The sequence below is a fragment of the Microcebus murinus genome, chromosome 4, assembly GCF_040939455.1.
Source record: "Microcebus murinus isolate Inina chromosome 4, M.murinus_Inina_mat1.0, whole genome shotgun sequence".
Classification (NCBI taxonomy): domain Eukaryota; kingdom Metazoa; phylum Chordata; class Mammalia; order Primates; family Cheirogaleidae; genus Microcebus; species Microcebus murinus.
This window is the reverse complement of record NC_134107.1, coordinates 93,239,301-93,260,153: the sequence shown is the minus strand read 5'-3', so window position 1 is coordinate 93,260,153 and position 20,853 is coordinate 93,239,301. Positions and strand designations below refer to the sequence as shown.

General features: G+C 49.2%; 1 protein-coding gene across 2 annotated transcripts in view; it reads right to left on the bottom strand.

The window, feature by feature from the left end:
* The window catches only part of ZBTB16 (zinc finger and BTB domain containing 16), a 182,372-nt gene that overhangs the window by 84,268 nt on the left and 77,251 nt on the right, over positions 1–20,853 (bottom strand). For both annotated transcript variants that reach the window (XM_012748013.3, XM_012748012.3), the window contains exon 3: positions 9,927–10,024. In XM_012748013.3, coding sequence (XP_012603467.1) covers positions 9,927–10,024 — 98 coding nt within the window. The remainder of the gene's footprint in view (positions 1–9,926; positions 10,025–20,853) is intronic.

The following is a 20,853-nucleotide window of genomic DNA, read 5'->3' as shown; positions in this document are numbered from 1 at the left end:
GCAGTTGGAACACCCGGGAGAGGGGAGGATCTTAGGACATTTTGTTGAGAGTCACCAAAGGGCAGTGTGGAGGATGAGATGCCACCAAGAGTATCTACCTGATGTCTCTGGGTAAGACGGAACTCAGAGTCTATCTCTACCAACCTACTCAATGAGAGGAGAGTTTGAAACATCAAAAGGCTTCCAGGCTCACTGGGACCAGCAACAGTTTACCAAAACACAGGAAGATTTGGCCTGACCCCTGTAAGGCATACATCTGAGGCCTGCAATCACAGCTGCTCTAAGCTCTGAGGGTCCTCAGGGCTGGGCCAATGTCACCCTCCTACCCTCAGTCCTGAGTCTCCCCACTCAGTAGCTCAGGGGGCCCCAAAACAGCAACCCCTCACAGTGACTCACTGAGGCCTATTCTCCCTGAAGTCACAAAGCTGAAGTTTCAGGCCTCTCCCTGGTACTGGCCCTGTCCATGGAAGGGGCTCTAACACTTGATACTCATAATGTCTTTCTGAAAGAAGGTATCCAAAATTATATAAGCTTCAGGTCCCACCAAACCCAGATCTGCCCTAGTAGTACAAACACTTTAATAATGGGATATTTATTTGTGCAACAAATACTTTATCAGCTCACAATGCTTCTATCTGCCAGGCACTTTGCCAGGCTGTGGGTATGTGAGGGTGTCTGGTGGGCTCTGCACTCAGGTATACAGTACAGACTTGGGTGAGCACAGTACCAGCAAGATGGAACTTTGGGTAGCAAAGTCCAATAAGGGCCTTGCAAGCCCAACCCTGCTCATCAACTTGCCCATCCTCAACACAACCGAAAATAGAAAAACATCCAGGGGCCTCAGAAAAGCAGGAGCCAAGCCAGAGAAGCCCCACTCTGGCCTCTGAGAGGCAAGAGACAAGAGCACACAAGGCTCCAGGTACTGGAAGCATCTTACGGTCACTGGCTCGAGTTCTCCCGAGGCCTCTGGGCCACTGTGACATTTTGTTCCCCACTCCAACTGCTGCCCAACTTCCAAGCTAAGAGCTTGGTGTGGCGGGGAGGCAGGCAGAGACAGGGAGAGGGAGACGAAGAGACAGGGAGAGACAAAGACAGAGAGACAGACAGAAGGCCAACCAAGACAGATACAAAGACAGATGAAGACATAGAAGGAAGACAGAATACACACAGGATTGGCAGGAAAAGGCTGAGGCTGACACAGACACAGGGACAGGGACAAAGAGATGAAGTGGGATGAAAGGAGGCTGGGGAGAAATGAACAGAGAGGAGGAGAGCAAAGCTGAAAAACAGACACCTGCTGCCACTGAGACCTGGGGAGAGAGTGCCGAGGACAGGGGCCCACGATAGTGAGACAGACAGATAGGAGAGGCAGGAGGGGACCCCGAGAGCACAGCCTGGTTGGAGGGCTGGGAAATGGGCCGAGGGGACAAGAAGGCAATGGAAGGCCTCCTCAGAACCCTATAGCAGAGCACATGTGTCCGGGAAGCCAAAGGAAAACGGAAAGGCCCTGGACGTGAGAAGTGCCATTGCCTCCGCGTCAATCCCATGCAAACATCCCTACGTGACAACCCCTCATCCATTCATCCTCAGACAAAAAGAAGGGCCAGCAAAGCAGCCCAGAACTGAGGAAGGATGGAGGGAGCAAGGAAGAGGGAAAGAGGGAATGTGAGAGTAAACAGCAGACAGACAGATGTGCCAGCATCCATCCCTCTGGGGCACCATTCATTTCCTAATAGGAGCGTCATCATCTCGCTGTGCAACATCATGTGGTGGTATGAAAGGGGCCATGTGTGGGAGAAACCACCCCGTTTCGAGATAGAAAAATCAGAGAGAGACAGAGAGAGGGAGGAAGGTTATTACATAATTTCCACTTTCTTTCCTCCACCCTTAAAGTAATGTTCTATCTGACAGGCTCCTCTCTGAGGGGGGAAAAATGACAAATCCAATCCAAAATTCAACAGCCTGTGTTCTGTTCGGAGAGCACACAGTGTACTGTACAGCCCATAAAACTCCAAACAGCCTCCAGACACTGCCGCAATCGTCCTCCATCAAAACACTTTGTCTTGCATACAAAAATAAGATACAGCGCTGAACAGAATACAAAATCAGCCCATTACAGTACAGGGAGACTGCTACTTAGCAACCAGGGGGCTCTAAAGCCTCGATGCTCTACAGGAAGCAAAATCTGTCGAGCCTGTTGGGCAAATGATAAACATTAGCAGTATTAAAAAACACAAAAGCCATGTAAATGGATAGACATAATGTGGAAACGAATTTATAGAATAAATTGGGATGGGGGGCTTGTGGGGTGGGGAGAGGGGCTGGGATCCAGAGGGGGTGGATGGAACGAGCTTCCCCAACCCCTGCTAAGGCACCATATGGAGACAGAGACATGTGTATTTTGGGGGGAGGGACATGTGAACCCCTTCTTCACACACAGGGGCTGTAGGTGAAGGGCTGGGAGAGAACTGGTGAAAACACTGTTTAATACAATGACCTGCAATGAACTTTCGGAACTTTCTCGGTTCAGCTGGCCTGACACGTGCCATCTTCAGGGGCCAGGGGACCCAGGCACGCACGTCCAGCAGCCCCGAGGTGGACAGATACGGGGGCTTTATCGGCCGTGCGCCCGGCATCGCACCCGGCACCATGGCAGAACCTGACACTTGCTGTAAACAAAATCCCTGGCCAGAAAAAAAAAGAAAAAAAAAAAATAACCCAGACAACAAAACCAAAAACACCCCATCTGGGCTGGAAAATCAGTATATTTCATCAGGTAAAGGGGAAAAATACTCTGGCTGTGAATCAGCAGCAGGGTTTCGGATCCCAGCCAAAACAGGAGCTAAAAAGCAAAACCATATTCTTCTGGTCTCAGTTTAGGCTCTTGAGGCAGAAAGCGAGAAGGGGTGGGAGGTAGGGGTGGGGGGTAGCGAGGAAGGGGGGAAAGGAGAAGGGGAGAGGAAAGAAATGTATTTTTCATCAGCCAGTGTATAATTTATAAACAGCATTAAACAGTTTTTGTTTTCTTTTTCCTCTCTCCCGTGTATGGGCTTGGACGGCAGTCAAGCCTGCATTAATTTCTGCTTTGGGTACAGTGTGTTCTTGGAGGCGCATCTGCAAGCGATCATAAACTCTCTGGAATGCTGGCAGAACATCCAGACCTGCCGGCAGGCCAGTGACGACACCACTCTGGGAAAAAGTTCGGGAAGCAGGCCAAATTCAGAGTAGGGAGAGAGAGAGAAAGAGGAGTGTGTTTGAGAGAGAGCTGGGGGGGGGGGAAGCGGCCTCCCTTCACCCTTTCCTGGCTCTGCACCCCATCACCCGTGCAGGCCGAAGGGAGCGCAGTCCAGCCTCTGAGCCACCCCCCCGTCTGATCTTCGCCACTCTCTCAACCTAAAATCTCAGTGGTGCCCACCTCCTAAGGCATGCTCAGGGAATTAAAGGAGTTGAGGAAAGTTTCTTGTTGGTTATCTCTTGGTTTTACCCTGATGGCAAAAAGCTAAGCAGAAGCAGGGAAAGCTGGCATTGGCCGGAGAGTGGGCAGAGAGTGAATGCACCGGCCACGGGCTCTCGCTTTCCTGGGCGGCCCCCAATCCCTTGCTCTGAGCAGATACCTAATCCTGGAAGAAGGAAGCTGCAAGGTGAGAAGCCACAGGTCCTGAGAAGCCATCTTTGGACCCGAAGGCACCTCTCCGATCGTCAGCACGCAGACGGCCTCACGCCGTCTCCTTGCGGTCCCAGGGAACCTGCCAGCTACCTTGCTTCCCCCACCTTCCCTGTCTTTGAGAAGAAGAACCCTGAAACCCAAAGCTAAGTGCTCCAAAATAGAAGAAATAAACCAAAAGGAACAAGGACAACCCATAGATCTTTGCCATCTTGCAGTGTTTTTTTCCTTCTATCCAATCACGATAGGGAAAAGCATAAGAGAAGCAATGAGGCAGACCCCTCCAGCCCTTGTCCCTGCTGGACAGATGACCCAGGTCCCAGATGATACACCCTGGCCACCCCATGCTGCTGCTGAAATCAGGAAATCTATGGGCCAAAGCCCACAGTCTTTCCCCAGGGCTCCGACTCTGGGGGAGAGGCTGGTCGCAGGGGAGGTTTCTCAATAGCCTCGGCTCGCAATGCCTGCACAAGGGCAAGGGAGGGGTGGGTGGAGCGCACCCGCCCCCTGGCAGCACGGACTCCCAGAGAAGGGCTGCGTGGCCCTCACCAGTGTAGGAGGCACAGGCCTGTTGACACTCCAGCCACACCCCAGCATAGACTGCTGGTCTCGATGTTCTCCGAGGAGCCTCATTCATCCTGTGGTCCAGCCTAGTCTATAATGAAAAGCCCAACAGTCCCTTCTGTTTCAATCCCTTACTCAATCCTCTACTGGCTTTCCAGTGCTTTGGGGAGAATGCAACTCCTTTTGCCACTCAAGGCCTTCTACAATCTCGACTCATTCCCTCCCTTCTAAATCCTGCACTCTCTTCCTCTGTCGTCTGCACATCCAGCTTACACCCCATGGCTGCACTGCCCATCCCACTGGAGGCTTGGGCCTCCCCCACCAATTTCTTTCAGAATGCTGTTCCACCATTCTCTGGCAGGAACACCCTCCTCCTCCTCCAAATTTCTCCTAGAACTCTTTCTTGACTCCTTGCACACACTGCCATCTTCCACCATGATTTTACAATCGTACTCATCTCCCCTACTAGACTTAAGCTCCTTGAGGGCAGGGATGCTGTAGCAGTCTTCACTGCTAAGTGCACAGAGCCTGACGCACAATTAATGCTTATGAAACATCCTCTGGTTCCACAAGTGAACAACGCCCCCAGAACAGGAGCAGGCCATATAAATATGTAAACCCCTAATAGTATTCAGCTGAGTCAAAAATAGGGGCAAGCAGTTCTAGGCATGCTTGCTTATAATCCACCCGTGCACTGAGCCAAGCGGAGGGAAATACTACCTAATGGGAAACCTTACACTGGCCAATCTCAGAACCAACTTGAGTCACCGCCTGAGTCTGTGTTCTCTGCATGGACAACCAGGACTAGGAATCACCTCTTATGTTAGAACGAGGGGAGGCGAAGAGACAGCAGATCCATAGATGCTTCAGGGCCGTATCTCCACAAGGGACTGGGCAGCGAAGGGTGGTGAGGGAGGCTTCAGAGGCAGGTGGGGCTGGGGGGATTCTCCTGCCTGCTGCCACAATCCTGCACCCAAGCCTCGCCCCCTACCCAGCAGGGCCAGCTTTGCAGAGAGCCTTGGAGGCTCGCGCTCTCTCTCTCTCTCTCTCTCTCTCTCTCTCTCTCTCTCTCTCTCTTTCCCTCTCTCTCCATCCCAAGCCTCATCCTGCACCCAAGTCTCGCCCCCTACCCAGCAGGGCCAGCTTTGCAGAGAGCCGTGGAGGCTTGCTCTCTCTCTCTCTCTCTCTCCATCCCAAGCCTCGTTCCCTTCTGACCCCCAAAACCCCACCTCTGAGAATGCAGGGCCTGCCACATCATCTCATTAATTAATGAGTTTAGGACGGGTTATTGTTGGTTACCGTAAACTTATTGTTATCATCAGGTGTATCTCATAAACACTTGATTACTTAACGCATTCAAATCGAAATAAAAACTTCAATTAAACTGAACAGTCACTACTACCATTTAGGGTCTTTAAAAAAAAAAAACCACCAAAAAAAAGAAAGTAAGAGAGAGAAAGAGAAGGCACTGCCTCTCAGAAGGGCCTCCTACAGGGCAAACTTCTAATTAAACAAATTGTCAATTTCAACACAATGAAAACTGATTTAGGAGCGTAAATTTAGTATTCTAGTCACTGAAAATAAGACCCGCATTGTCGGTCTCCTACAGGCTGATTTCATCCGATGGGGAAATGAAGAGGAGAGGAGGAAGACGAGGAGAGAAGGGAGGAAAAGCTGGGAAGGAGGAACACGCCGGAGCATTTTCTTCCTTTCAGCAGTGACATCTCCGTGGAATGCGAGGCAGCCTGTTCTCAAGCATGGGAGAAACTCCTTTCTTGCCTCTTCCTTCACCCCACCCCTACCAGATTAGAAAAAAAATTAATCGTGTATGATGACAAACTTGGCTCGGCACTCACTGTACATACTGTACCCACAAGTCTGGCTCCCCGCCAGGCCTGGCCCCGCGCCAGAACTACAATAACAAACACAGGCAACGCCAGCCAAGAGGGGGTGGGGGCAGCCAGCGCTCCGAGCTCGCCAGGAAGCCCGAGCACCAAGCACCGTTCAGCTCCGCTGAGCAGAAGGAAACAGCAGGAATGTGCCGGGCAAGGGCAGGGACATGGAGGGGAGCAAGCGCGACCCCTCCCCAGATCCCTCGGCTCGCTTTCCCGCAGCCTGCCCCTCTTTAAAAAATAGTCCCAAGGGTTCTGGAGCAACTCTTGCTCTTCCAGGCTCCGTGCTGCTGCTCCAACCCTTGGAGATCTGTAAAATGGGTGTGCACGACGCACCCAAAGCGTCCACTCTCGTGGTCGGCTTCCTGCACGCAGCCTTCAAAACAGGACAGCAGGAAAATCTCATGTCACCTAATGCAACGTCTCTTCTAAAACATCACATCGTTCTGTTAGCAGGCAGCTAGGGGCAGGCATCGGAACATGCCAAACCACTCCTGGAATCTTCTATAGGACCTGGCACCCCCAGCCCAGGCCAACCCTCTGACCCCGACTCCCCAACAAGGCCAGGTCACTCCAGAGGCCCCCATGGCTGTCATTGTTTAACAGGGGGACAAACAATGCAGGGAGCAGTATAGCCTCGCTAAACCCTTTGTGTTATTTGCAAGACATCCCAGTGCAGGGGTGAGAAGCATGCAGAGCAGTAGAAAGCAAAAATAGAGAACAGAAATATCAGACTCTGAAGGCTAAGAGCTATCTGCAAGTTTAAACTGAAACACTGTCAGGACTCATTGCACCTGCCCCATCACCAAATCCGCCTTCACGGGGATATTGGCAAATGACTAACAGAGGGACAAATGATTTGACACAGTCAGCCTTCGGTGTCCACTAAGACAGTCATGGAAAGGAAAGACTAGGAAAACAGGATCCAACTCCTAAAACCTCTGGAGCATCTATGTAAGACCAGGGGACCGGGAAGTGGCATCTTGGGCAGGACTGAAGTGCACTTCCCTGGGGAACCGCCGGCCCCACAGAGGAGGCTGTGCAAAGTCACTGTCTTGTCGGAACTGGGGGCCCTGGGCTGACCTGGCAGTATGTAAACATCCCTCTCCTCTCTGCAGCTGCCACCAGCCCCGCCAACACTGCTGATGTGTGATTGGCAGCAGAGATGGTGGCTCACTCACATTTAGTCACACTGCCTGCAGGAGGGGTACGGTATGGGCCAGCAGGCTCCCGGCTGCCCCTCCCAGGGAGCCGCTCAGACATAAACAGCTCCTACTGCAGGAGAGTGGAGTTTTCCTAAGTTGTTCATCAGCCTCCCAGGCTACACTCCCCCATCTAACAAATACTCGTTGGTCCCAACAACGTGCCAAGCCATGTGCTAGACATCACAGGGACAGATCCTGTCCCCAGGCAGCTTATAATCTATTAGAGAAACATAGGGGAAAGGAAATTACATTTACCGTGAGCCTGTTGTATGTCAGGCACAGTACTAAGTATGCAACATGAGCCTCACGACTTCTCTGAGAGAGGGTTAAATATTTTCATTGTACAGATTAAGGATACTGATGCTCAAAGAGCTTATTTATCTATTTCATGGCCAAGGTTACGTCATCAGGAGGTGGGTGCCCAAATTCCTCCCACCATGTCATCCTGCCTCCCAAGTAGAGGAGATAAGGGAAGTCCATAAATAAACCTAATACAGAAGAAAGAGTGTGCCCAAAGACAGCTTCAAATAAAGAAATATGAGCACCCAGAAGATGGCGTGATTGCTTCCAGCTGGAGGTGGGGAACAGGTGAGGATGGCATCGTGGAAGGGACCTTGGAAGATCTGGGAAGACGGGAAAAGTGTTATTCTGAGCAGATAAAATGGGTGCACAAAGCCACAAAGCTCAGAAAGCAACAGGCACCGAAGCGAAGTCTGGCTAGAGCGCTGGACTTGAGGGGAGAGTAGAGAGAAAGGATGCTACTGCCACTGACTTACGGAGAGGGGCAAGGAGGCTTCCACAACTGGCTGAAAAGAGCATTGCCCCCATCATCAGTGTCGCGTGCCACACAGGTGTCTGGGGCAGGGAGCAAAACACAGGCGCCCCACACTCTGCTCTTGGGGTAGGAGAGGTGCGGCCAAACGAGTGGGCAGACAGCTCTCGAAACCACTCACGGAACCTGAAACCACCTACAAAGCTAAAGAGAAGCAAGAAGATAAAAATGTGCATGTCATGAAAACAGAAGAAAAAGTGTACGTGAGTGCGGAGCCGGCGCCGAACACAGGAATGCCTGGACTCGGGGCTCCGGCCGAGGTGGGACAGGTGGGCAGGGTGAGGATGGTTCAGCCTCGCGGAGCAAGGGTGAGGGTGCGGAGGCCCTACAGGAAGGAGAAGCGGAACACACAAAAGCATAGGGACGGAGCAGACACGCTGAGACAGACAGCTGCCTGGTGTGGGCAGATCCCTGGCTACTGTGGCACAGGGCAGCACAGGAAGTGGGAAGGAGGCACGGTACTGTAGGAAGGGCCACGCAGGCCACAGAGAGTGGTCACATCCAACGCAGCGCCCAGCCACAGGGCCCTGCGGCAGGGCAGTGGTGCGCTGACGCACAGAAAGCCACCGAAGAGCATTTCCACGATCACACACGGGCTGGAGGGAAACCGATGCAAACAGCCAGCCGAGCAGGAAGCTTCTGGGTAAGGTGAGGATGCTACTCCCCAGGGGCAACAGCCTGGCAAGTGGAGAAAAGGAAGGAATGTGCAAGCGGAAACCACTGACACTTATTAAACGCCAACTGTATGCCAGGGGCTTGCTTTAGCATATATAATGCCTTTAGCATATATTCTGTCACCTAGTCCTCAAAAATAAAACTAAAATTTATGTGAGTTAGCAACACCTACGCTTATCAGATACAGAAACCGGGATTTGCAAGATTAAACGCGGCCAAGGTCACACAGCACACATCACAAACAGGATTTGAACCTTCGGGGGCCCAACCCCGAAGCCCAGGCTCATTTCACAAAGGCTCAACTGCCTGCAGGGCCAGTTGCTCGAGGCAATATGGGGAAAGAAGAGGCAGGCTGTATGAAGGACAGCAGGACCAAATGAGAAGCCGGCTCTCTTCTCTACCCTGAAAAGTGATTCCAAGGTCAAAGGCAAAGGAATTAGAAGGAAGAGAGTATGTCCTGGCAGGGAAGTGTTGAGGCCTCTACAACTGCAGGCAGCAATCTCTCAGCCACAAAGCCGCAGCATCAGACCTCCTGGATCCTTCCCTCCACCAAGAACACCTGGGCATGATGAGTGGCAGGTGCTTCTCCCCTTTGCACGCCTCGTGGGGCAGAGCAGCTTTGCCCAAACATGAGCAAAATTACCAGCAGCCACACAGTCGACCTCACTAGAATTGGATAAAATTAACTTGCAAAAGACAGCACGCTATAACTAGCTTTGTGTTCCAACCTTTCTATATCTATTTAATTAAAGGCTCCTGTATAATGTGAACCCAATAGTCAGATTCATTAGACAGCGAGAACCTAATTCCACAACTGTTTTGCTAATGAAACTACAGTCTGCTTTGGAAGGTAGATCACACAGGGCTCTAGGCACCAACGATGCCCAGGGAAACCCAGGAGAGCTTGTGGGTGGGTTTATCCAGGTGGTCACACCGCTCCATGAGCCTGGAGGGAGAATCCCTGGGACAAGGTGCACCAATGCCCCAGCAGGCAATGGTGCCATACAGACCAAAGCAAGCCCTGAGTGGGGAGTGATAGTGGGCAGGAGGTGGTTTCCTGCACCCCAATGGGGCATCGGGGCACCCTCACCTACCTGAATGAGCCAGTAAGTGCATTCTCAGCCGCAAACTATCCAGGAACCGCTTCCCGCAGAGCTCGCACCCGTATGTCTTCATCCCACTGTGCAGCTTCCTGTAGGGGAAAGGAAAAGAGAGTTTGCTGCCGCTCTGGCTGGACAGGAGGCACCCCGACCTGGGGGATCTGCAGTCATCCCTGTGGCAGGGGACAGGAGGCAGGGAGAGGAAGGACAATGACAGAGACACACCCCTGAGCCCCCAGACAGCCTAAGTCACTTCGTGTGCCCATGGCCTTCTGCCAATGAAGCACCCACTCCTGGGCTTGTGCACAGGACAGAAAAACAGGTCATTTTCTACTGCTTTCCCACTGGCATGTAGACCAAGGTAAAAAATCAGAACCATCTTCAAAGGTTGGAAGGAAGAAGCACCCAGGACAGTCAGACAGACATAATGCTCACTGCCACATTAGCACAGCCCATATATGGAGACTTCCAGCCTCTGTTTACCTCAGTGACAGCACTGTCATCACTGTGCTAAGTCTAACATGCCTGTTATACTCAGGAGGGCTGCACCTGCGTCTTTTCCCCCTCCTGTCTCCAACGCCCACTAAGGTGACTGGTGCAGAGGAGGCTCTGAATAAGCTTATGAATGAACTGATGCCTTTAGGGACGCAAGATGCGTCTCTCTCTGGCATCCAGATGTTCTTGGAACTGCGGTGACCCCCAACAGGCGCACCCTTCCCTTAAGGCCCCCTAGAGATGTATCTTCCCTCTACGTCTTGCCTTGACGGAAAGAAGAGTGTCAAGAACCCGGATAACGTCATTCCATAAACATAAGTCGTAGTAGTCTTTGGCTCTCGAAAGTATGCTCACACATGTAGTCTCTTTGCCGTCACTACAATTGTAGTGGGAGGTGGGTCGGGTATGTGTTATCAGTCCTGGGAAGACCTGGTGAGAACTCGTCACAGGCCGGGCCTGCCACAGTGCTCTGATCCCAACTCCCAACTGGAGCGTTTCCCACCAGACCCCCGGCTCGGTGACCAGCCAGCGAGGGTGCCGGTGAGACGCAGGGAGCCGGGTGGGCCAGCCGGTAACGCTGACGTCCCCCAACCCACACTCCTGCTGTCAGGTCCGGGATCCAGCCTCCACCTCTGCCCCAGTCGCTGTGCCTTCCCCACAACCTCCCCAGGGGCCTGGCCCTAAGGAACAGGACAGGCAGTGGCAGTCAGAGGCAGGATCTGCAGGCGGTGGGGTAGGCGGCAGAGAACACGAAGCCCTCTCAGAGCCAACAACCTCTGGAGTCAGAATGCTGGCGTGTTAAGACCGTGGTCAGAGGCTGGAGGCTTTATCTGATGTCAGATAAAGCTGCAAGCGGGGAGATGGGGTGGGACACACTCATGCCAGCAGCCCCCCAACCTGGGCTGCAGTGCCCAGATCATGATGATGAGAGTGGGCCACCCACCGCCACCACCTTCCAAATCCCAGGCTGAGAACCCAGCCATGTGGCAAAACCGTGCGGCGCCCCCAGGTGAGCCTCCTCAGCGCCGCAGTCTGCAGGCCCCGTGGCATGAGGATAGCATATGGTGTCCGGTGTGTGGCCTTCTGAGAGAGATCACACACAGTTCCCTTCGCAGGACTCTTTCCCAATCGCATTGTTTTGTTTGCTTGCTTTCCCTTTATTCCCTTGCCAAAGTCAAATGATTTCTCAATCACAAACACACACACACACACACACAGACACACACACACCCTCATCCATGACACTGTAGGGCACCCCATCCCCCTCCGTGTTCTTTCACTCCTAGCCATGGCTGATCTACCCAAATTGAGAAATATTAACAGTACAGAACATTTTAACTGAACATTCTTAACTCTAAATAGATTTCACAATGCTGGGCACTGAGACATGTCCTAATAGCATCTGGGGCAGAGTATCTTTTTAAATGCGTACCTAGGTATGGGAATGCACGTGAGCACATGCACGTACACACATACACACGATAGCAGAGTAGGCCTATCGCTTGCCCAGACATGACAGCTATTTGCTCTCCTAAGAGATGCTCTATAGAGTGGCAAAGCTCTGATCACAAGCGGTTCAGCAGGTGAGCTTTTCGCACACAATCACGGTAAGGTCTGGTGGATGGCACTGTATGGATTTCAGTTTGATTTATTTTCATCCTTTTCTTCCTTGGTGATTTGTTAGCTCCTAGGGGTACTTACCTCTCAGGGGCAGCTGTTAGGAGGAACAGGAGGACAAACACCCATTTAGACTTATTTTCTAAAACGGCTCTACAGTGACCAGTCTTCAGATTTTGGAAGCCACCACCATGCTCAACTCCACTCTTGGGTTCCCATCTCTTCTCTCTGAGGCTTCCAGTTCAGATTCCTCACCCTGATAAACATTCTCTGGGTAATAATTTTCTCTAGATGTGAATGGATTTGCCTAGCAGCTGGTGGAAGCAGTTTTTTTCTTCTTGGTCCACTAGATTGGCTTGGTATGAAAGGTGATGAGTGCTTGCCCTTTTACCATGGAGGTATCAGGAAACAGGAAAGAATGCCCAGCAAGCATCTGGAAGGCCTGGATTCTCGACCTGACTCAGCCGTTAACTTGCTAAGACCTGGCACAAGTCATGCTACCCCAATCTCCCTGCATTTGCTCACCTGTAAAGTGATGTGGGTGCTATCTAATATTTTGCATGGAGACAAAATTGTATTATGCAAATGTCTTGCCCATATCCTTTTACCTGGCCTCCGAAGTGTTCCTCAGCGGGGCACTATTCTTCTCCCTGAGCCATGTCCCACTCGTTACTGTCCCCTGTGATGCCCTCTGACACCTAGGCCATCAGGCTAGGATAGCCCAAGCAAAACTCTAGACCCAATCCCAGCCATCTACTCATTTTAAAACCTTCTAATCCAGGTGATCTGAGTTTTCTCCTTTACTTACTATTTATCTATCTTTCAGTGAAAGAAACTTCCAGAACTTGCCACCAGCTTTTCCTCGGAACCACTCTGTCACCATGCATTTCCCAGTCTTCAGAGACACAGGTGGCCTGTCCTAGTCAATGCTCAGGGTGAGGACACTGCCCTGCACTTGACCCACTAACTCAGTGCCCCACACGGGCCACCAGAGATGAATATGGTGTCCAAGTGCTTCCGCACGTAGTCCAGGGACAAAGGTCTTACCCCACTGGCAGAGAGACCTGGGCAAGCACAAAGTTCAGAAGAGAAAAACAAAACAACTTCACAGGCCTGGCAGTTCAACAGAGCCCAGCGCTGGTTTGCTCATATCTTTAATTCTTGTCCATATACCAGGGGACATACCACGGGAAGGATGTCACAACGGGGAGGCTTCTCCCCATGCAAAGGAAAAGGAAATGGCTGGGAGTGTGAGTGCATTCAAGAGACTTGGCTACCAGCAGACTCTCTAGGGCACTGTCCACAGGATGGCCAATGTGGAAATAGAATTCCAACTGGTTTCTGGAGCAAAAGTCCACATTTTTATGAACTCACGTTCTATCTATCCCTCTTTAGACCACAACCTCCCACCACCTCCGCACTGCCACATTATGCAACTGCAAAGCATTTGGATCAAAATGGAAATTCGATCCACCTCCTTCTTCCTTACCACACGCACTCACGTCTTCCCCCGTCTGGTCCTGTCTCGTCGTACGGTCTACAGCACATGGCCATTTGAGAACACCAGCCTCTACTGTGACACAGGCAAGGGAGACAGCTGGGGACATTTGGGCGCCTTTCTGTATACTGCCCTGGTTGACGATGGAGTTTTCACACCCTCCTCTCTGAGAGAAGCCGCACTGATGAACGCCGTCTCGAAGTAACCTGGTTCTAGCACAGCCGCGGCCCCTCCATCCTGTACTCGGTGAAGAACCCACCCCCTGCCCCCATATGCCTCAGGTCCCTAACCATCCACTCTTGAGGAGCAGACTAAGGATCCCCCCAACTCTTAGAGCCCACCTACCACAGACCACACCTGGGCCATTAGGTGAACTGACCTTGTGTGTAACAGATTTTCACTTCTGTCCAAAAAGACAGAGAAAAACTTAACCTCTAACAGGTTTCTATCTGTATTCTCAAGAAAGCTGAGTTATTATGAGAAATGAGAGCTAAGCAAACCTGAACCTTTTCACTAGTAGCTGAAGAGAAAGATCCATTTCTTCTCACTGATTCTAGACTCTCACCAAGCTAGCAAGACACAGGCTCATGGTCTGAACCGTTTCTGTGCTATTAATACTTCAAGTCTGAAAATCCATAAAGATTCCCTCTAGCTCAGAGTGCAAACTCCATAATGGCAGAAGCCAGCTCACACAACTCCTGTCCTCTCCTGAGCAGGACCTGGCCAATCGGCACTGACATACTGCTGTGTCCCCCATGTGGGTGCCTTCACGAAGTTCTGCTGATGCTCTCCAGCTCCAAAGCGACAGCTGAATCCCAAGCATGGTGGGAGGAGACGCTGTCCCCGGCCTTGCTCACTTTTCCAAGTAGAGACAGAACTGAGAGACAGAGAGCTTTGTGTACTTTAGAAATGGGCTTATTACTCTTCCTCCTTAGACTCTTCAGTTCCAAAATGAACCTTCAACATCCACTGACCTTTAACTCAAATGACAAGAGAAAGGTCAAATAGTCAATGGTATCCTGTGCTCTAATTCTGAAAGGAAGGGATGAATAAAAAGTTACTAGGCGATTCCTCCCGAAAGCAACTTCCATGGAGATCACAGGGTGTTTCCATATTTGGTCCAATTTCCTATTCTTTCTAGATGTCTTCTTGTGGGAAGGGAATTCTCTGAACCAGGCCTGTTCTACTGGAGGCCTCCACCCTAAACCAGAGCATGTTATTCACAGGGCATCTGGGACACTCAGAGGAAATGTTCCCTACCCTCTAAGGGTGACAGCATATCTTCCCAAGGAATTTCCCTTAATGCCGTCAACAGTGCCACATTCCAGGCTGGTTAGGTCCATTTGTCACACCCAGTGTCATTCTCCTCACTTATTTTCTAGGAATATGAAGACTAAGATAGGAATTCAAGGAATTCTAGGAATTCAAGACTAAGATATTGAACAGTCCCTCAAAACTATAAGCTCCTTGGGGGCAGGACCCATGCCTTTATCTCTGCCTTCAATGCCCTCAGCACAGCTCCAGGCCATCAGAGCAGATGCCCAAGAAGCTCTTGCTCGTGAAGCAATCTCTAACCACACTAAGGAAAGGAATCCCTGACCACCAACGTCCAGCCCTAGAACTGCCCGGAATCCAAGAGAGGAGGCCTGGTATACCCAGGGAAGAGAACGAAGGGACAGTTCTAATGTTGGCTGGGAAATGGGTCACTTTCATTTTCTCGAGGCATAAGGGAAATTATCCTTTTAACCAGTTTTTTTAAATGTTGAGATTAGACAGTCATTTGACAAGCTGTGAATGCTTAGCGGGTATTACCACAAATTATCTTTCCAGCAATAGAGTTCGTTGCTCCCTGACTAGTCAATATTAATAAACATTACCGAATGCTTTTACAACACAATTTATTTTTTAATACAGCTCTTTATGTATGCCATAAAGTAAATATACCAATAAAAGCCAAGGATTTCAAAAAACAGATTTAAAAAAAAACACACAACCAAGAACTAACCGAGTGCTAGTTAACGCCTTCTGTGCTGTAGGTTTGAGAGGTAGGCAGCAGGGTCTAGACCATAGAGTTATGGAAAATGCTGGCCATTTGGTTGTTTTGGAGCCTTTAAAAGGAAGGGTAGGAAATGCCAAGGAAGCCATGTTTTCTCAAGAATCAGCTAGACGGCAAGTGTGGTATGTTGACCGTACAGATAAATAGAAAGATACGGGTATACAGACAGAGGGCTGGGGTCAGAAGACCTGGTTTTCACCCCAGCCCTGCTGATATCCATCACATGACCTTGGCCAAACCACTTTGTCTCTCTAGATTTCACTTTACACCTAGATGATTTCTCAGGCTAGATGATTTCTCAGGTTCTTTCCAACTGGGTTTGCAAAACTGAAAGGCTGTGGGGCTGACATGGGTCTGTGCTAGCTGGACTGTATCTCCATCATGAAGGATCCAAACCAGATTCATTCCCTCAGCCTCACCCTCGAGCCCAGAAACACAGTAGGGGCTCAGTGCATTTTTGCTGAATGAACGAACAAACAAACAAACAGGAAAGGGCATTTGAAAAGATAAATGGAGAGGTGGCAAAACCCACCCTCTCTCTACATGCACACCTCCCCACACACTCCGCCATGCACACACACCAGTACAAGCACAGCTGTCCCTACTGTCCAAAAGAGAAGCCCTCGGTGGGGTTCTCAGAGAGAAAGCCTTGTATTCTGTCTGGCCCTGAGATCAAGGCCAACCTGGAGCTGACCAAAGAGTGGAAGGAACCGTCCCACGCCTTGAAAATATGAGGAAAGACTATGGTACTTCCCACACCCATAACCACACCAGTACAGTACTTTCAGATAAGGCTGCCCGTGAGTGTTGAAATACTAAAACACTATGTCAGAAATGACAAAGGGACATGCTAATCTCCCTGCAGCAACTGCTCAGAGAAGGATCTTCATGGCCGCTGAGCACCAGGAGGGCCTGGGCTTCTGGCTGTTATGTAACCGGTCCTTTGTTTTAAAATACTGATTTCTCCTAAGTCATTTATTTGAAATATCTCTATCAACAAATTTCACCAAGAACAAAAGTTTTTCATTTGTGCACTGGGCTATAGGATGATCTTATCACACACAATCTCATACAGTCTCTTTCAACAAGGTCTTAGCGTGCTTATCTGCGAGGTTCCTGGTAGCCAAATATGATTGAAATGTTCTATTTATGCTCACTGGATTAAGGAGATGTTGCAAAACTGCACAAAAACCTGGCAGATGTAAGCAAGGTATTACAGCCCGGCCAGTTAAGATCTGAAGAGAAGGGATCAATACACACTTTTGTAGTTTTCTTTCTTTCTTTTTCTTTTAAGAGACCAGAAAAGTTGTGCTTTTAGAAAAAGGAAGAGGAAAAATAGTAAAACGCCTTAAGATTTATAGCTTCTCTGAGCTTTTTCCAAACCCAAAACAGGGCATATCATGATGCATGCTTGATGATGTCAGCCCAAGGGAAACAAAAATAAATCTAAAATATTCTCTCCAGATCTTAAAAGGCCCTATAAGGGAATTAAACTATGGCTATGGATGAACAGGGTTTTTGTTTTTTCTCCCTCCCCCACACGAGGTTTTAACTAGCACAAACAGCCCATTTCTGAGAAAACAGTTTTCAAAAAGCTACAGACTCTTCCTCTATCCCCCTGTTTTGCCAGGGTGTGCGGAGGAAACGTCTTTGTCTCTTGGTTCTCTAGTCTCATTTTTACACGTTTCCTCTTTAAGCCAGGAAGCCAAAAACGCTACCTTGAAATCCCACGAACCAGTCACGGAAACCCAGAGATTGTCGAGAAAAACTGAGGCTTATTAAGGGCCTAAGAAGAAAGTTCCTTGGGAATTAAACCATTCTGAAAATCTTTTTAATGTATATTGCCTCATTCTTTCTGCTTTAGTACACCGAAAATTAAATTACTTTTCTATGAGGACTATGAGCTTGAGAGCCATCGCTCTAAACATCAATTATGAACACAGAAGATAAGAGATTGAGCAGATTACCTGTATGGAGACCGAATCACATTGTAAAAGTTATTGTCATTTTAATGAAGGAAAAAAAAGGCAAAAACTGAATAGGTATTTGCTTTTTTACTGGTTCTTTTTTCCTTTCTTCTAGAAAAAAAATGCAAAAAAAGAAAATCGGGTCGACCAAGGTTTTTATCATAATGAAGCTAATGCACTTACATATCTCGTCTGATGTTGAAAAATCTTCCTGAAGATCAGCTCAACCACCCCGTGGCTGGGTGGATGGAGAGTGCAGTCCCCATTTTGCGGATGGGGAAACTGAGGCTACATGACTTACTTTCCCACGTAAGCGGGCAGACGTCTCCAGACTTCTCACATCTCGGGATCTACCTTTACATCCCCCCCTAAGCCACAGTCTTTCCCTGAAAGAGGCAGGAAAAACACAGCTAGAAAGGAGTCACTGGGAGTATGTCCAGGATTTACTCGATCTAATCAGACAGAAGCAAGAAGAGAGAGGCCTTTAAGAAAAGAGGTAAACTGAATGATGGTCCCCAGAGTCCATGGACATGCCCGGTCTCACAGGGACTTTATAACCTCCTGCAGTGAAAGCATGCTGATTCATTCTCTACTGCTACTCACCCTGTATCTGTTAAGCACCTACTGCGTGCCAGACTCTAGGAAAGTCAGGTTGCACTTGGACCACAGCTCACCTAGGTAGGTTGTCCATCAACACAATTTTCCATTATTGCCCTTTACTGATTTCCTTTATAGCACTTAATACAATTTGCAGTTATATATTGGTTTTTTTATTAGTAGTCTTTATGTCTACTAGACTGCAAGCTACATTAAGGCAGAAATGTAGTCTACTGTATACACAGTAGTCTGCACAAACGGTGTAGTCACACCATCTACTGTGTCCTCAGGATCCAACAGAGTGCATGGTGTAGAGCAGGGGTCCTCAAACTTTTTAAACAGGGGGCCAGTTCACTGTCCCTCAGACCGCTGGAGGGCCGGACATAGTTTTTTAAAAAAAGCCATGAACAAATTCCTATGCACACTGCACATATCTTATTCTGAAGTAAAAAAGTAAACGGGCAAAAACACCCACATGTGGCCCGAGGGGCGTAGTTTGAGGATGCCTGGTATAGAGCATTCAATACATTTTTCTAAAGAGTTTTATTGAGATATTGTCCACTTACAGAATTTACCCCTTTAGAGTATATCATTTGGTGGTTTGTAGTATATTCACAGAACTACACAACCATCCTCACTACCTAATTCCAGAATATTTTCATCACCCTAAAAAGAAACCCAGTACCCATCAGCAGTCACTCCCCAACTCATCCACCCCTAGCCCCTGGCAATCACTAATCTACCATCTTCCTTTACAGATTCGCCTATTTTGAACATTTCATGAAATGGAACCATACAACATGCACCCTTTGGGGTCTGACTTCTTTCACATTGCATACTGTTTTCAAGCTTCATTCATATTGTAGCTTATCTTAGCACTTCATTCCTTTTTATTGTGGAATAATATTCCATTGTATGGATATACCACATTTTGTTTGCCCATTCACCAGTTGATGGACATTTGGTTGTTTCAACCTTTTGGCTATTATTTATAATGCTGCCATGATCATTTGTGTGTAAGTTTTATCATGGACATATGTTTTTACTTCTCTTTGACATAGACCTAGGAGTGGAACTGCTGGCTCAACCATGGTACCTCTCTGTTTAACCTTTTAAGGAACTGCCGGACTATTTTCCAAAGCAGCTGCCCCATTTTACATTCCTCTCAGCCATGTACGAGGTTTCCAATTTCTCAATCCATTTTTGGATTAAGTGAATAAATGAATCAACATTCCTGCTGCTCCAAAATCCCCCAAAGAAGGGGGCTCCAGTTCTGAGGCTCCTTTGGTAAACTAGCACCTTCATTTGCAGACATGACATTCGACACTCATGTTTAACAGAAACCACAAAGAATGCTGCTTATATTTAGTTCATTTGAGAGACAGCATCAAATGAAAAATGAAAGGGGGGAAGAAAAAAAAACCACCAGACAGCTCAAAGTGGGTACCACTGACTGTCACATATACGATTTCAACCCATACCCTCCAGCCCTCATCCACACGCAATAATTTAATCACGCATATGCCTTGAACAGATTTAGTTAAAAATATGAGAGGGATCCCAGTGTGACTGATGCTGACTTCGATTTGGTCAGAAGTGAGGGGAGCACGCTTTGACAGCCCTGCTGTCTCAGATGGGAAGTTTGACAATATACTCAATAACACTTAAAAAATATACAAGCAAAAATACCCCAACTCCAGGAGAGGGACCCACGGTGCTAGGAGCTGCTGGGAAGACGGGAGATCCAAGAGCAGGGGCTTATCTTCCTGCACCTGGTACAGGGCAGGGTGGCCCGGAGCCCTGTTAAGGGTTCCCCAAACTTCTTTTTTTTTCCTCCCTTTTCTTCCTTTATAAAAGATGGCAGCCATATTCCTTTCTGCACAGACTCCTTGCAAAGAACAAACAAACAAAGGCTGGGACAGAGCAAGGCCCTTTGCAAGCTGCAGGTAATTAAAACGGCCTGTAAATGCCCCAGCAGAAAGCACTTCAAAGAGACAGTAATTCCAGCAATGGCCAGTCAAGACTGTGTGGTGTAAAAATTATGAGTTTTCCCAACGGGGAGCTTTGTGTGAAAAGGACAGGGGTTGGTGGCAGAAGGAGGGTGAGCCACACAGAGGGGGTTTACAATGGGTGTCCATGCCCAGTGTGCACGGGACAGTGTGTGTGCATGTGTCAAACACGCAGGCCAGAGAAAGGGGCTTGTGTGCATGTGTGTGTGAGAGCACGCATTTATCAACTGCGAGACGGTCCAAGCGTGTGGGCACGGAGATAAAAGGAAAAATAAAATAAAAGCAACAAATCCGAATCCTCTTCCCCGCTGAGCCTAGCTTTCATAGGGGAGAAGTACCAGGCAGCTTGCATGCTCCTTTGGCTCCTAGGTTGCAAGACTGCCGAGCACGCAGGAAATGCATAAGACCCACGGCGCTGGGCCCAGCGAGCTGCCGAGGCCAAGCAGCGGCTCTCTGGATGTGCCCACACTTTGGGTCTCACGGCACAACACGTACTGCAAGCTTTGTTATCTTGAAACGGAGAATAAAGAAAAGAGATGGATTCTTCACCTTGACCCTGACTGTATGTGCTACGTCCCCCGTGGCACCTGCCTTGGTGCCCTGTGTTTAGGTGATGCAGTGACTGCTGGTCCATGGCGTGAAGGACAAGAGAGGCTACAGCCTCAGTGCACAAAGACCCTGG